At 29.1% G+C, this 17,371-nt stretch overlaps 1 protein-coding gene across 1 annotated transcript; it reads left to right on the top strand.

Moving 5' to 3' along the window:
* The first annotated feature begins 3,552 nt into the window (after nt 1-3,552).
* Nucleotides 3,553-6,072, top strand: LOC115699044 (probable protein S-acyltransferase 7). The gene is made up of 5 exons (XM_030626252.2): nt 3,553-4,270; nt 4,396-4,566; nt 4,670-4,948; nt 5,047-5,280; nt 5,359-6,072. Exons 1-5 carry the CDS (start codon nt 3,956-3,958, stop codon nt 5,536-5,538), a joined length of 1,179 nt encoding a protein of 392 aa, XP_030482112.2. The 5' UTR covers nt 3,553-3,955; the 3' UTR covers nt 5,539-6,072.
* Nucleotides 6,073-17,371: the final 11,299 nt, after the last annotated feature.

Here is a 17,371-nt window from a genome sequence, read left to right as displayed (position 1 = left end):
ATTAATTTTGCCATAAATCAAATATTGGTTACTTCTAATATTGGTTACTTCAAAATGTGGGGTTGTCTTGCTTAATGTAAGAAGATCGAACTAAATAAAACCAAGTTGGGTTCAAGGGCCATAAAATGTGCATTTGTTGGTTATGCCAATAGTAAGGCATATATATAGGCTATTAGATGTAAAATCTAATGTTGTAATTGAATCTAGAAAAGTAGAATTTTTTGAGAATAAGTTGTATGAGAACAATTCTCAAAGTTTCATACCTCTATGTGAGAATATTTTATATGAAAATAATTCTCTAGCTTCTACTTCTAAAAGAGGATCTCAAGAGGAGAACACTGCTAAAGTTGTAGAACAACCCATTGAACCTAGGAGAGGTCAAAGGGTGAGAAAAGAGAAAAGTCTAAATAAGGATAAAATAAATTCTCAACTAATTTCTTTCTACGTGGTAGAAGGGACTAGAGAAGAAGTAATAAGGAAAATTCCTTTAATAATTCTTATTGAGGATGATCCTAAGACTTTTTTAAAAGCCATGCAATTCAGAGATAGTGTATTTTGGAGACAAGCGGTTGATGATGAGATGGACTCAATTCTCGCCAATGACACCTATGATATTGTGGATTTAGCTAGGGCCGACCCTAGGCATAGGCGGGCTAGGCCCGTGCTTAGGGCCCACACCTTTTGAGAGCCCAAAAATAAAAATAATAAAAAAAATTATTAGGCTTTTATTTAAGTAAAATCAAGTGTATTATAAACAATAAATATTCATAGCTTAGTTGGTTAAGGTGTATGACATATTATACAACGTCATGGGTTCGAATCTTATAACACTCTTTTCAATATTTTTTTTATATATATTTTTTTTATATATATTTTTGAGGGCCCCAAAATCTAATTCATCTTAGGACCATATATTCTCAAGACTGGCCCTGTAGATCTTCCACAAAGATGCAAAATAATTGAGTGTAAGTGGATATTTAGGAAGAAATAACACACTGATATGTGAACCTTTAAAGCTAGGTTAGTAGCTAAAGGTTTAAGTAAAAGGAGAAATAGGTTAGTACCAATTTGAGGGTTAGACTTTTAAAAGTCTTCAACAGAATTCAGTTTTTGAAAAATAAGTATTTTTGTAATAAATACTGTAAGAATTCTACCTATATTGACCTAAGGGTCTAGCCTCATTAAACCGTACATCTTTCTTGGTATATCCAGATAATAGGTGGGAGCATAAACTGAAGCGTTCTGAAACTACAAAGATAGTTATTGAATCGTTAGCACCGCATAAAAACATTCCTCCTAGAGTAGCTGCTAATATGAATAACAGAAACTCTGCTATAGCCATTTCTCCTAAATGAGAAATAGGGAGTATATTTTCTCAAAAAGGTCAACGAATGGAATGTGCACAAGACCATTAACGGTGCAAAGCGAGACATGAGGTCTTGGGTGAATCTAGCAAATGTGTGTGTGTCATCACCGTTTTATTATAAAGAAAAGCTGGCTCAATGCTTTGTCAACCAAAATTTTCAATAAAATTTGAGATGATTACACTATGGTTAAGTTCAAGTTGAAAATTACTTAATCATATGCACTTGAGCAAGGACTCTATACTCTATAGAGAGTGTTGATTTCTTCAATCAAAGTGGAGGATATATGAGATACTTGATTGATTAAATAAAGTGTTACAATGAGGTATCAAAATTTTTATTTAGTGGGAGAATGTTATATTATTTATTAAATAATATGATATTTAATATTAAAATTATGATATATTATACATGAGTATAATATATAATGTGATTGAGAGTTACATACATGTTATAATCACTATATAATGTGATTCAGAGTTACATAAATTGTAACATAAGAGGTGGAGTTTTTTACATTTTGTAACTTTCACATTATCACCAATTAAGTGTATAAAGAGTGGTTACACGACTTAATATTTTGAAATTCAAAGCTGTAATGCAAATATAGTTGTTGGGGATTTAATTTTATCATTTATAATGTGTATAAATGATATAAAATAAAGTGGGAATGATTTAGAATGCTTTGGAGAGTTGTTTACAAAAGTTAAAAAGTTTGGTAACTAGTAACCAATTGCTGTTTTTTTAGCTTTATGATTTGAACTTACTTGACAATGGGGATGCTTTCTAATAGCTTCCATAACCTCTAAATTACCTATTTAATACCATTTACATCTAATTAAGAAATGGTAACAACCTTTGGGTGTAGGGTGTTTGAATTTCAAAGTGTGTGATCCGAAACACTATAAATAGAGACTTTGGTTCATCATTTGAGACATACTCTTTCTATCTTTCAAATACAAAGCTAGAGAGTTCTAAGACTTAATAATTCTCAAAAATATTTCTACAAAGCCCTAAGTGTTTCATAGAGGGAAAAATAATTTTCTTGGACAAAGGTGTAGAAACCTTGTTTAAACTTTTGGTGATCCTCATCTCCACTTTGGGTATTTGTTCTTTTATTCTCTAGTTTTATATTATTTTCTTCTTCTCCTCTGCACACTTATATATATAAATATATATATGGAACACTTCTTAATGTGTATACTATATATCATCTATATTATATGTCATATATACCATCTATGTCATATATACTATATATCATCTATATTATATATCATCTATGTCATATATATACAAGATTATGTATATACGCTTTTATAGAGTTTATATTTATTTGTATGTTGAACTTTAAATTGTAACTCTTTTTCTTTATTTATATTTTGTGCTTTAGGATTATAACTCTTTATTTAATCTATTATTCTTGTAATATTTTATTTAGAATTATAATTATTTTGATCTTTTATTTATTTTATTTTATTTTTCCATTATAATCTCTGATATATTTCTAACAAAACATGATTGGATACCTTAGGATAAATTTTTCACTTTTCTCTTTCAACATTTTTTTTTTCTAACCTCAAACGGTTATCTTAAAAAAAAAGGAAAAATTACCCCATATAATATTTTTTAATTTTTTTTCTTTCAAATTTACGGTTTGGTTTCTAAAGTGGTTTCTCCGGTGGTTTCTATTTGAGTTGCTATACGATTTTTGGTTGCGATTTAAGTTGCCCCGTTAGTTGCAATATGAGTTTCTATTTAATTTCGTAAAAATGTAAAAAAATTGTTTTGAAGTGTAAAAATAAAAAAGCCGAAAAAAATGAGTAAATTGAAAAATGCCTTTTTTATTTATGCATTAACCAAATCTACCTCTAATTTATATTTAATTGAAACATATCTCTTTTCATATGTGTTGTACCCAAAATACCCCCACATAAGGGAGTCACATGGAGAGTAGATTGAAGTGACAAGGGCAAAATTGGTAAAGTGTTTTAAAAAAAAAGAGATAAAAATAATAAACTTTAAAAAAGAGGGTAAAAATCAAAGAGGACAATATAAAAAGGGTATAGAGTCTAATTTCCTCAAAAAAAGAAGAAGGGAAACTTACAAAAATACTAGAATTTGGGTTAACTTTTACAAAAGTACTGTCACACGAAAATCTTTCTAAAAATACTGTGTTTTTATAAAATACCAGTAAAACACAAAGCAGAACAACTCAAAACAACTAAAAAATATCAGTGAAAACAACTCTATATACTACAGTATGAAACTTATAAAAAAATACAGTAAAAAAGTAAAAAATACCGTCTGGCAGTATTTTTGTAAAAAAATAACAAAAATTAGTATACCATCTAAATTTCCCAAAAAAAAAATCTCTCTATATGTTTTGGGCTTCAAAATCGGTGGGCACTTTAGGCTCCAAAGCCAGAGGCCACAGCCCATGATGGAGTCCAGTTAGTAACCGCTTTTCCATTTTCCCTTTGTTCGATCATTTGGCGCCAGAGTAACCGCTTTTACGGTCTTCCAAGGAAAAGATTGAAAGAACATATGTTCTGGTACATTACTATAGGTTGTCAAGTTAATCCAATTTAATGGCTTCTCCCAATCCACAATTTGTAGTAGAAAAAACCAAGATGGAAATTAAAGCAGAATCAGTTGTTATTCCCTATTCACAACATGAACAGTTTAAATATACCCCAAGCAGCATTAAGAAGGACGATAGAGAAGCCAACTCTCCTGAAATTGATCACCAACAACATGTCAACACAAAAGGTCCAAAAATTATGATTAAATTGAGACAAGTGTTCTTTTCTATTAAAAGGGTTTTTGAGGATCAGTGTCTACATTATAACCGCGGAGAAAACTTGGAAACCACACGGATCTACCAAGTTTGGCCAGGAAAAAATGTAAACTTATATGTGACTAGTCTATAATCATGTTTGAGTTAAATGGAATATATATATATATACATTTAAATTCATATATATATATATATATATAGTGACAACATACGTACATGTATATTTTGTAGGTGTTTTTCTTCCATGGACGACTAGTGTGTGGCCCTGATCCAAAAGGGTTGCTCCTAACAACAGTTTCCATAATTCTGTGTGGTTGGATTTTTTGTGTTTATATTGGAGAAGATCTACCAAATCATCGTTCCAATCTCATAATCACAATCTCAGAGATACTAACTTTACTTGTTAGTCCCTTGCTCTCCCTCTCGATATCATCCTTAATAATTATCTTGTACCAATAGTATTCCTAATAAATTTTATGTTACACATTTAATAAAAATAATACAGGTTCTTGGGAATTTGATCCTAGTAAGTTCAATTGATCCTGGTATTATTCCCAGAAGCCAAGAAGATCAAATGGAAGAAGAATTAAGTAGTAGTAGTAATAGTAGAAGTGGAGTCAGAAAAAAGAAGATTGTAGTAGTTAATGGAGTGGAACTCAAACTTAAATATTGTCGCACTTGTAAGATATTTAGGCCACCAAGAAGTTGTCACTGTGTTGTGTGTGACAATTGTGTCGAAAAATTCGATCATCATTGCCCTTGGATTGGTCAGTGTATTGCACTGGTATGCCTCAATAGTCAATTCAATCTTAATTGAAGTCAATTTTAACAACTTATTAGAGTTTCTGATATTGATTTTGCTGTTTTTTTCTGTGGGTGCAGAGAAATTACAGATTCTACCTAACATTTATAATATCAGCTTTGTCTTTCTTTATCTATGTATTATACTTTTCCTGCTGGAGAATTCACCAAAAAGTTGTGAAAAATGGGAGTAATCTATTTGGGTTGGTGAGGATCTGCCCTGAAACTCTTGCTTTGGTCTTGTTTACCGTTGCTGCAATCATGTTCTTGACTGGTCTAGCCATATTTCACTTGTACCTTATATCAACAAACCAGGTTGGCTTTCTTTTTTGATCAAATTCACTTATTGTTAAAATGGAGTTTTATGTGCTAATTGTTTGTTTATGTGTGTAGACTGCTTATGAGAATTTTAGGCAGAGATTTGTGGGTTCCAAGAGCCCATATGATAAGGGAGTTTGTGGTAACATTAAGGAGGTATTGTTTGTGGGAATGCCACCTTCTAAAGTTGACTTTCGAGCTGAAGCAACATCAAGATCATGGCATCCAACGGCTGCAGCTACTCATGAAGTTTGAGATTAATTATGAACCACACAATTATGATGTAACAAAAATATATTTATATATTATACTATAATTATAACTATAATATAGTAGTGTGTTGTATGGTAGCATGGTCGATCGTGATTGGAAAAATTACTATGCAAAGTGCTTGAAAATAAAATATAATGATTTGTACTTGAGTGATTATTTTATTATATCAATCGACTGTCAAGCTTTTTGCATCCAAATAATTTGATTTCACCCATGGCCGGCCAGAGGGTGGGGCAGCCGGGGCCTTGGCCCCAGGCCCCACAATTTCGAAGGCCCCGAAAAAATTAAAATTAATATTATATATATAAAAAAATAAAAATATAATATATGTATATATAAATTTTGGTTCAATAATTACATAAAATGGCTTATAGCACAGTTGGTAGTAGAGGGGTTTTATGTTGAGGTGTGGGTGCCGAGTTCGATTCCTACCTCCCTCACATTTTATTTGTTTTAAATATTCAAAGGTATGGTTAAAATTTGTAAAAGATATGTATGTTTATTTATTTATTTTTATTTATTTGATAAGAATATAATATTTTAAGATATATTCAATGCATTACCTAAAAATATATATATAATATAATGTTTAGAAATAAATTTATAGTAAACTGTTGGGGTTTTTTTTCTTAAAAAAATATTATTTAAAAAAAAAATATTATGTTATAAATATTTTTAGTAAGGAGCAAAGATTATGTTTAGTAAACAATTTTTTAAAAATTACTCTTGATGCAATCAAACGGATAAAATAATTTATTGTAATTCTAATAAATAAATCAAATATTTTTAAAAAATAACTAACAAGAATATTATAACTTAAATAAAAAATATATTTATTAATTATTATTTATTTTTTAAAATTTATAAAAATTTATTACATATATTAAAAAAAAATTAACATAATTTTTGACATACTATTAATTTTTTTTTTTTTTTACAAAAGTCCTAAAATATATAACACTTCAATAAAGATGCTATTAATTATAATTAAATATTACGTTAAGTTACCTTATATGGTGAGAAAAATTATTTGTTATATGAAGATAAAAAGTTAAATTATATTGTGTCAAAATTTCAATAATAATCTCAAAGTAAAAATAAATAAAATTACATAATGTTTATTTTATTTTTTTGTAAAAAAAAACCCGTTTCAAATTTCGCCCTAGGCCTCTCAACACCTTGAGACGGGCCTGATTTCACCAATCTTTCTTGACCAATTTATTGGTAAGGTGGCTTAATAAGGAGCAAATATCTTGTTGTGGGGTTAGTAATAATAATAATATATGTAAAGCAATTATGAAATGGTGGGATTTTCACATGTCTGGTATGGCCAAAGGTGTTGAATTTTAAAACAGGGATATGTGTGGTTCCTGAGAGCCGAAGGTGATAAATTACTGTACAAACCAAAACCATAGTAGATCTCACATATCTACCAATTAAAGCTACATAATTTCCTTTTACATTCATTCATTTAAATGGTGAGTGTTTTCATGATCATATTTCTTCTTGGATTGAAGAAACCAATGAGAGACCTTAAAGCTTTTAATTGAGTAAGATAAGGGCCACATCTGAAATGGGCCTAAAAAAATGACAGGCATTAGTGGTTGAAAGATGTTATGGGCATCAGTGTTGGAATATATTGAAGCCCAGGTAACATGGTGTGGGACGCACACATTAAACCTTTAACAGTGGGGTCTATATGGGAAAACATCAATATGCAGTAATGCACATTCACCAAAAAAAGAAGCAATTTCATTAGGCCTTTGTTCTTTCTTTCCTTTTTTTTTTTTTTTTTTTTCCAAATGGATTTCAAATCAGTGATGAGAATTTTGTTAAATGTTATCTATCTAATGCTTTTTTTTTTTTTTTTTTTGGATTAAGTGGAATTTTGAATTTTAATTTGAGTAGATAGATGCTTAATAATAATGTTGATCATCATTTATATGAAGGGGTGTGGTGTGGGACATGTGAATTTGCTAAAGATTGCAATTTGCTTTTTTATTTTGTAACTTTGCTAGAAACTTCTCTCAAGGATATTATGTGAAACACCTAAAAATTTTGTAAGTTGACTGATTAATAGCTGATTTGACTGAACTACTTAGCTAAGTACAACCATTTTGTTCTAAAAAAAATATATAATAATTCCATTTATTTGTTACTTAAATATATGTACTTGAGATGATTAACAAGACCCTCCATATTATCTTTTGTCATTTGTTTTAAAATTTCTTTTATGTTTTGTTGCCTTTTAGAATTTTGATTTTGCAAATCTTAGAAAGTGCACAAGACTCCTCTTTAGAACTGCACAATCCTAGTAACCTTTTTTCATTTCTTTTATTTTCTTTACTTTCTAAACTATATGTATAGATATATATATTTCATTCCAAAATTGCCCAAAACATTTTCAGCATTATCAATAAGTAATTAATTCTTGTGAAAATTACATGAAATATGAGATTTCATAACAAAGTTAGAAAAATATGGCATTTTTAAGTTTGCCACTCTTCTATGGCATTTTTTTACATTTAAGATTTTTTATGGTATTTGATATGCCATATTTTTATAAACTTATTATCCAATTCCATATTTTATGTTTTTGTTTTTAGCTTAATTAGTTTTATTTATTTTTTAATTTATTTTACACTTACATTTTAGGATTTCTTTTTATTTGAAAAATTTACACCAAATATTACATTTTTTTTTTCAAACATTACATTTTTAATTTGACAAGAACATTTTATTTTTATACTTTTATTAATTTTTTTTTTCTTTTTTACTTATTGAAACTTCAAAAAGTTTTTTTTTTTTTTTTGTCTTTTTTATATATTTTTTAGTCAATTTTGGCTCTCTTTTTTCTTTTCAACTTTTAAGTCAGTTGCTACTTTTTTTTTCTTTCTTTCGCTTATCTCTCTCTATTGTTTTTTTTTAATTTCTTTTTGTGTCTCTCTTTTTTTTTTTTTTAATTTTTTTCTCAACCTAATTTTTTTCTCTTAATATATATAATAAGTGTACATTTTTTTATTTCATTTTTTTTTTACAAAAATTAAACTTGTTTTTTATTTAAACTACTATTTGTTTTTTTTTTTGTTAAAAACTAATTATTCCATTAAAAACAGCAGAAAAAAAAAAACCAGTTTCATCAACATCATCCTGAAAAAAAAAAACAATATAAAAAATCATAATCTAAAAAGAATCCAAACTTTAAAAACTAGTTTCATCAACATTGAAAGAAACTAATAATTTCATTTAAAGAATACAAAAAATAGTTTCATCAACAAGATAATGAAAAAAATTACAATCTAAAGACGATACTAACTTTAAATACCAGTTTCATCAATATTAAAAGAAACGAATTATTTTATTAAAAGAGGAAAAAAAAATAGTTTATCAATAACATAATAAAAAATACACAATGCCTAATAACTAAACTTTTACAAATTAACGATACTAAATTTAAAAACCAGTTTCGAACATATAAATTTTATATCAATACCTAATAATCAAACTTCTAACTTCATTCTTTATTTTGGCATTTAATTTTTTATTTGCTTGCTCAAAAATTAGAGTTAATTTAAACATACAATATGCAGCAAATATAACAAAGAGAATCATAAATTAATTTGAAAGAGAAAAAAAAAAGAAACAAAGAAAATTAAAGAGACAAAAGTGCAATAAAAACCATAAAAGAATAACAAAAAAAAAACAGTGGAATGTGAGAAACCAGTTAGTAAAACAACCAAAATAAAAACAAACAAATAAAAACCAGTTTCTTGAAATAAATTAATAAAAAATTGAATAAAATTCAATTATGAACAACAATAAAAAAAAAATAGTTATAAAAACTAGTTACTTAAAGAAACCAGTTATGAAAATAATAAAATAATATGTGTGTTAGAAACTGATTAATTAAAATAAAATAAAAATTGTTGTTCAAATATCATACAATAAGAAAACTGGTTTTATACAAACTAAAAAATATATAATAATATCATAAAAATTGAGCAACCCTATTAAAAAACAGTTAAAATCTGTGAAACCAGTTTCGACATGTGAAACCAGTTTTGACGTTATAAAAAATCATAACAAAATACAAATGTTAATAATAAAGTTAATTGAAACCAGTTTCATCAGACAATCAAATAAAACCATACACACACAAATATACAAAAAAAAAAAAAAATACTAATTACAAATATAATCAAAACAACACATAATGCCTACCAATAATTTAATAACAAAATATAAATGTAAGTTTCCAACCTAGAAAAAAAATAATAAAAAAGTAACTTGAAAAAAATTCTAATAACATAATGAAACTATTTTTTTTATTCTATTAATGAAATTAATAGTTTCTTTCAATGTTGATGAAACTGATTTTTAAAGTTTATATTATCTTTAGATTATAATTTTTTATATTGTTTTTTATTCAGGATGATGTTGATGAAACTGGTTTTTTTTTTCTGCTTTTAATGAAATAATTAGTTTTTAACAAAAAAAAAAACAAAGAAAAAAAATAGTAGTTTAAATAAAAAAAAAAACAAGTTTAATTTCTGTAAAAAAAATTAATATCTATAATTGAGATCATTTTTTATTTATTTTAGTATTTTATTTTTTTAAAAAAGAATAATAAATAAAAAGAAACACAAATTTAAAGTTTTTTATGGCATTCCTCAAGACTTTTTCTCATATTTGTAAGTTTTTTAAAAAAATGCCATATTTAGTGTAATTAAGTTTTTATGCCATATATATCAAAACTTATCTTTATTTTCCCATATTTTTGTAAATAGCCCTTAATTCTTCCTCCTATATTTTGTGGTTTTATTGAAATATTGAACTTATAATAATTTCAGCTACTTTCCTCCAAACTACAAAAAACCATATATTTTCCTCCAATTTCATGCAAAAGCTATAGGAGAAAAAAACTATTATAAATAATAACTATAAAGTCAATCATGGTCTTATCATATAAGTACATAAACCCATATATATATATATAATAAAGAACCTTGTGTCACACTCACATTCAAAAAGAGAGTCATAATAATAAAAGTGCTTATAGAACTTTGCAGCATGGAATTTGGGCACCACACCACCACTAGTGCCAATGTTCCTTCAATTTTTTTTTTGTTGGGGGGACAAATTTACCCTCTAATTACTTGACCAAAAAGACTCATGAGCAGTAAATGAGTGAGTGTTGAAGAAGTGCATGGTTTTCGAATGAGAGAATAATACAGGGCACCAACTAGTAGATGATGATGCATATATATGTTTTTTTTTTTGGTCTGCAACCGCAGCTTTGGGTTTGGGGGAGATTACTTAGAGAGTGTACCAAGTGTCGTTGTAAAGCGAAAGGGACTCTTTTAGTATTGCAAGCAACGCATCCATCCAACCCTAATATTTGGCACCACATGCCACCATTTCCTCTTTTATCCTTCTTTTAATTAACTATATATCTGTGCAAAAGTTATTTAGCCTACAAGTATAGAACCCCCTCCCTTAACCTCGTGACTAAATTTATTACACATTGCAAAATTAAAAAGTATGGGAACCATGCATAGCTAAATTTAAGGGAAAAAAACAAAAAAATACAAAAAAGGAAAAAAAATTACAAAAATACTTTGGGCCGGCCCATTAAACATTTATACAGTCCACATACAAATATTTACAAAAATACCACATGCACTAAGCCTTCAGCTGTACAGAGCGAACCATGAAGGTGAAAATACCGCGATCGTTTCAAAACCGCAAAACAACTAAAATGAAACCAAAACGATAAAAATACAACCAGTTACGTATAAGTCTGTTTATTTATTTTTTTTTTTGTTGCCTTATAGTTGCATTATCGTTTTATGATAGTTTATATATTATGCATGAATTTAATTTGACTGGGACTAAAAAATAGTAGTTATACATAGTAAGTTTTGTGCAAATAGTTGCACATTAATTTTATAATGAAATAACATATGCAAGTAGCCAAACGATAATAAAACTACTAAACAACTGCATACAAACTAAAGTACAGGAAAAACGTAAAAAAAATTTAAAAAATCTCATGAATAATACATCTACGTTATATACAGTTGCATTTTGATTGATTACTGGTTTCCAATATAAATATATTTTTTTTAGAAACACAATAAGAAGAGTAAATTCGAATTAAGGTACAACTAATTACGTATAAGTCTATTTATTTATTTATTTTTTGGTTGCCTTATAGTTGCATTATCGTTTTATGATAGTTTATATATTATGCATGAATTTAATTTGACGGGGACTAAGAAATAGTAGTTATACATAGTAAGTTTGTGCAAATAGTTGCATATTAATTTTATAATGAAATAACATATGCAAGTAGCAAAACTATAATAAAACTACTAAACAACTGTATACAAACTTAAGTACAGGAAAAACTTGAAAATTTTTAAAAAAATCTCATGAATAATACATCTAAGTTATATACAGTTGCATTTTGATTGATTACTGGTTTCCAATATAAATATATTATTTTAAAAACACAATAAGAAGAGTAAATTCGAATTAAGGTACAACCAGTTACGTATAAGTCTGTTTATTTTTTTTTTTGGTTGCCTTATAGTTGCATTATCGTTTTATAATAGTTTATATATTATGCTGGAATTTAATTTGACGGGGACTAAGAAATAGTAGTTATACAAAGTAAGTTTTGTGCAAATAGTTGCATATTAATTTTATAATGAAATAACATATGCAAGTAGCAAAACTATAATAAAACTACTAAACAACTGTATACAACCTATAATAAAGCTAAGGAGTGAGAAAGAGTACATTACTTAACTACAAAAAAAGAAAAAGAATTTCCCCACCCAAAACTCCAACTCCAGATGATCGACACATTCCACCAACTCCATTCAATATCATTACAACTTCACTCACGTAATTCTTGAGAGAATCCCCATCTGAGGCCAACTCCGGTATGAACCGGAATGCATTTTGAGTCAAGCGAATTCCTTTTTCATTAAACTCATTCAAAGTACAAGTCATTGTCTCGTAATAGTTTAACCTTCCACAATTATCAACTATTAAACTGCAAACGTCATAATTACGACCAAGAGCAGGTTTCGAATTTTTAATCCAGTTATAAAAACGCAAAGCAGAAATTTTCTCAGAATTCAATAACTGCAAAATCAAAGTGATTAAAGCATTAATTAGACTTACATTGATCCCATTCAATTTCATCTCCAAATCATTCTCACCCATTTTAAGCCAACCAACAATTTCCCAAGCCATCTTCCAAAAGGCTATCGATCTGGTTCTTTCAGGACCGGGATTCCTCACGCGCGCATTTTCGGCCGAATTCAATCCTCTCAGCTTTATAGAAATGGGGAGATCTTTGCTAGAAGAAGCTGACAATGGTCTGGAACCCTTGCAGTGGCGAGGACTGACCAATTCGATTGTCTGACCAAATATTGGGAATTTGGGAGCGGAAACTGAGAACGGTCCAGATGAAGAAATCAAAGAATTCGATCGATGGCAGTGGATTTCCCGACCCACATGCTGCGACGGCGGCGATGGCAGTGGATTTCACCGAAAATGGGTCTCACGGTAGAGCAGTTGGAGTCTTATGGGTTACTTCCGCCATGAATAATTTCCAGACATACCCACAAGATTATGTGTGCAAGTGGTAAAAGTGTAATAAAATAAACTTAAAGTGTATAAAAGTTACTTTTACCGTGTTGTAGTATATATGTAATAAAGTTAGCCTTTTGTATTTTTAGTGTAAAAATTTCTAAATTTAATACCTACATATTTTATATCAATATTGTTATTAGACATTGGATTTTATAAATAGTTAATGGTATTTTGTAATGATTAAATTAAAATATAAAAAATCGATTTAATATGATATTTAATTACATTAAATAAATGATACTTTTGTGATCATAATATAATATTTTTTATTTTGTATATAAATAATATTAATTACATTAGACTTCGATTCGAAATTATGTTTACACAAAAAAAAATATTAGGAAATTACTTCATATACTATTTTTAATTTTTTTTTTAAATTTACGATTTGTGTTTCTTAAGTGGTTGCAGTGCTACTTGCAATAAGGGTTTTTATACAATTTTTTGTTGCAATTTAGGTTGCAGCGCTAGTTGCAATAAGAGTTTCTATGTAGAATTCTGTAAAAATACAAAAAAAAAAAAAAAAAAAGCTGTTTTGAAGTGTAAAAATGAAAAAGCCCCAAAAATATTAAGAATAATTACATAAGACACCATTTTTTGTAAAATATTTACATTTTTACGTTCAAAGAATGTTTTTTTTTTACATTTTTACGGTTTTCCAAAAAATAACACGAAAACAACATAAAATCAACAAGAAAACTACATAAAAGTAACATAAAATTAACATTAAAATAACAACAAAAAATAGCATACAGATAACAAAAAATCAACAACAAATTAACAAGATTACAACATAAAAAGACCGTATTTTCTATAAATAAAATCAAAAAAATCGTAAAAATGTTTAAAATTCCGTAAAACTGTATTTCTGTAATTTTTTTTGTTGTTTTTATGTTTTTGTGAAATAATCCCAAAATATTAACAGTACTGGTTAGAGAAAATAAAAATAAAGCTAATTAGAATTTTTGCCCCCTGAACTTTGACATGTATCAAATCATGCCTCCTAAGCTTTTAAGGTCGTTAAAAATGCCCCATGAACTATTGAGATTGTTGGATTTAAGGATTTTTGTCTAATTTTAGTAAAAAAGATTACTATGGATGAAAGTTCAGTGGCATAATTAAGTACACATGTCAAAATTCGAGGTACATGATTTGGTAGATATAAAAAACTAGGGGGCATAGTTTATAAACAATCACTGAAATAGTAAAATTAAATGAAATTAAACAAGCAACTATTGCAACTGTTGCTCATCATTAGCAGAAGTAAGCAACTGTTGCGCAATCATTAACAGAAGTAGAGTACATTGGAACAACAATGACTACAAGCCAAGCTATATGGCTCAAAAGAATTCTCGAAGACATGGGAGAATTACAAGAAGAAGCTACAAAGATCTCACTACAAGGAATATCACTTTTACCAGTGCATTTCGCAAACTGCGCTGGCAAAGAGGTCAAAGTTTTACTAGCGTACATTTGCAGTGACTAAAATCTAACTTTTACCAGCGCATTTACGCGCTGAGAAAAGTCATTTTTGCCAGCGCTTTTCATTTTATGCTGACAAAAGTTCTAATACCAACATTAATTTGTCAACCCCCTTTTGTCAGCACATCACAAGTAAATTCTCTATTTTACCAGCGCAATACCGATTTTTTCCAGCACAAAAATGTGCTAGCAAAAGTGACATTTCTTGTAGTGTCTATTGCGACAACAAATCAACTATAATAATGGCAAAAAATCTAGTATTTCACAGTAGAACTAAACATATAAACATCAAGTACCACTTCATTAAGGAATATCATAAACAAACAATGAAATAAAACTTAAACATTGCAAGATTAAAGACCAACTAGCAGATATATTTACTAAAGCACTGCCAAGAGGCAAGTTTGAATTATTGCGAGACATGATCGGAGTTATCGAAATAAGTACCAAGGAGGAGTGATGAAAAGTGCTACACATTTCTACACTTTTTTATCTAGAAAATTCTAGTATTAACTATACAAAGCTACAAAAATTAGAGAAAACTAGAATTACTTAGAAACTATATTTGTAAACTAAGACACTTAAATTTTTTTAAAATTTCTTGAAAAGTTAAATTGTAATTCAAAATAAGAAAAATTTATAAACTTGTAGTATCAAACTTAGCTCCCTATAAATACCATGCTTGGATTGAGGAGCTAGTATAACTAACATCCAAACTATCAATAAAACTTACTACCTTATCATACAATCATCTCTTCTTCTCATATACTAAATCAACAATTACTCATCAACATCATTACTTCTATTACCATAACAACCATTAAACAGTACTTATTCCTCATATCCATATATTTAAATCTAAACTAATACAAAATTATTCTCAAACCATCATATATTAAAAAAAATAACTCTAAATAAAATTATTTTTAATACCTCTACTAAATTATTATCTTATAATATGAATCCTTAATTATTAAGATAAAAAAAATTGCACAAACCAAGTAATAAGAGTATATTAATACCAAACCAATTACTGTGGTACCTTTGAGTCTCCTTTCATTTAGGGATAAAAGATTCTTTCTTGAATTTTGAGTCCAAATACAATCTTGTATTAATCTCTAATACATGGTCAGCAGCAAGATTCATTATAGAATTACGTACTCCAGGCATACACGGTAGAATTCAGTCATTAATTTTATGGTTTTCGAGATCTGATCAAACCCAACAATCAGTCCAAACCCGACCAATATCGTGACATTCAATGACCAAGCAAGTAAAATTACATAACTTCTCTTAATAAATCTATAGAATTTTAGTTTCTTAAGTTAATTAGTACTGTAATTACAGACTGCATAAATATAAATTTATATAAAAATTAGGGAGATAATTCCAAGATACATGTTTCCAAGAATCTCCATCCCCAGATGAAGTTTATGAAGTTAATGAGGTAGAAAACTAAACTAAACTAAACTGATCAATGACCAAAAGACCCTTAAAGGTGTGTGGGTCGAGAAATACAAAAGAAAAGGGAAATTTGAATTTCACTACATGCATTAGGGGATAAATTTTTCCCTAAACTAATACTTTTCTACATTGAAAATATATGAACTTTTTCAAAATCCCAAAAATACCCCTCTCAAAAACTCAAACCCTTTCTCTCTCCTTCCCTCAAACTCTCTCTGCATCTCTCTTTCTCTCTCTATCTCGGCATCTCTTCGCCGCCCCACCCAAACCGTCCCACAACTTCCACGGCTCAACCAAAGAGCACGGCTCCGACGACCTCCACGATCTCTGACGACCTCCGACGACCACCGAGGACCACCCAACCCCCCTCTCTCTTCCTCTCTCTCAACCCGTGAGGACCACCCAAACGCACCACCACCTCCACGGCTCACCTCCACCACCTCCGACGACCACCGAGGACCACCCACCACCTCCGACGAAGGACTCAGTCCCCCTCTCTCTTCCTCTCTCTCAACCCGTGAGTCTCAACCGAAAAAAAAACTAGGGGTCCGATGGGTCCGATGGGGGGGGGTCCGATGGGGAGTCCGACGGGTTTGATGCTTGCAAGCTAGGGAAAAAATTGGGTTGGGGTCCGATGGGGGGGTCCGATGGGGAGGGTCCAACGGGACCGATGGGGGGTCCGATGCTTGAAAGCTGGGGGGTCCGACGGGTCCGATGCAGGGTCCGACTGGTCCGATGGGGGTCCGATGCATATGTGGGTTGAGAAAAAATGGGGCTGAGTTATGAGGGGTATTTTTGAGTTTTAGATAAAAGTGTCATATATTTTTTAGTTTGAAATGTATTGGTTTAAGAATAAAATATTAAGGTTTTTTAAGTATAGAAAATCAAATTTCCCAAAAAAAAGCAGTATAATTAGCAATTTTTTTATGTGTCAATATTTTTATTAATTCAATTAAGTATCGGGTCTCATATAATTTAATGTAATAACTTTTAAAGAATATCGTTAATAATCATAAATCGACATATCTAAATGTGCTAAGTACTATTGATGCCTTATAGTAATCCTGAAGAATATATTGTGTAATGGGTCACAACAAGTACCTACCAACTGAAAATTTAAGAGAGTGTGTGTTGAAAGTTTTGTATTGGAATCTGAAATTATAGATTGTATAATATATAAACACTTAAATAAAAAAATAAA

The sequence above is a fragment of the Cannabis sativa genome, chromosome 8 (assembly GCF_029168945.1).
Source record: "Cannabis sativa cultivar Pink pepper isolate KNU-18-1 chromosome 8, ASM2916894v1, whole genome shotgun sequence".
NCBI classification, from domain to species: Eukaryota; Viridiplantae; Streptophyta; class Magnoliopsida; order Rosales; family Cannabaceae; genus Cannabis; species Cannabis sativa.
Note: the sequence above shows the minus strand (reverse complement) of the source record. Positions and strands in the feature narration are given on the sequence as shown.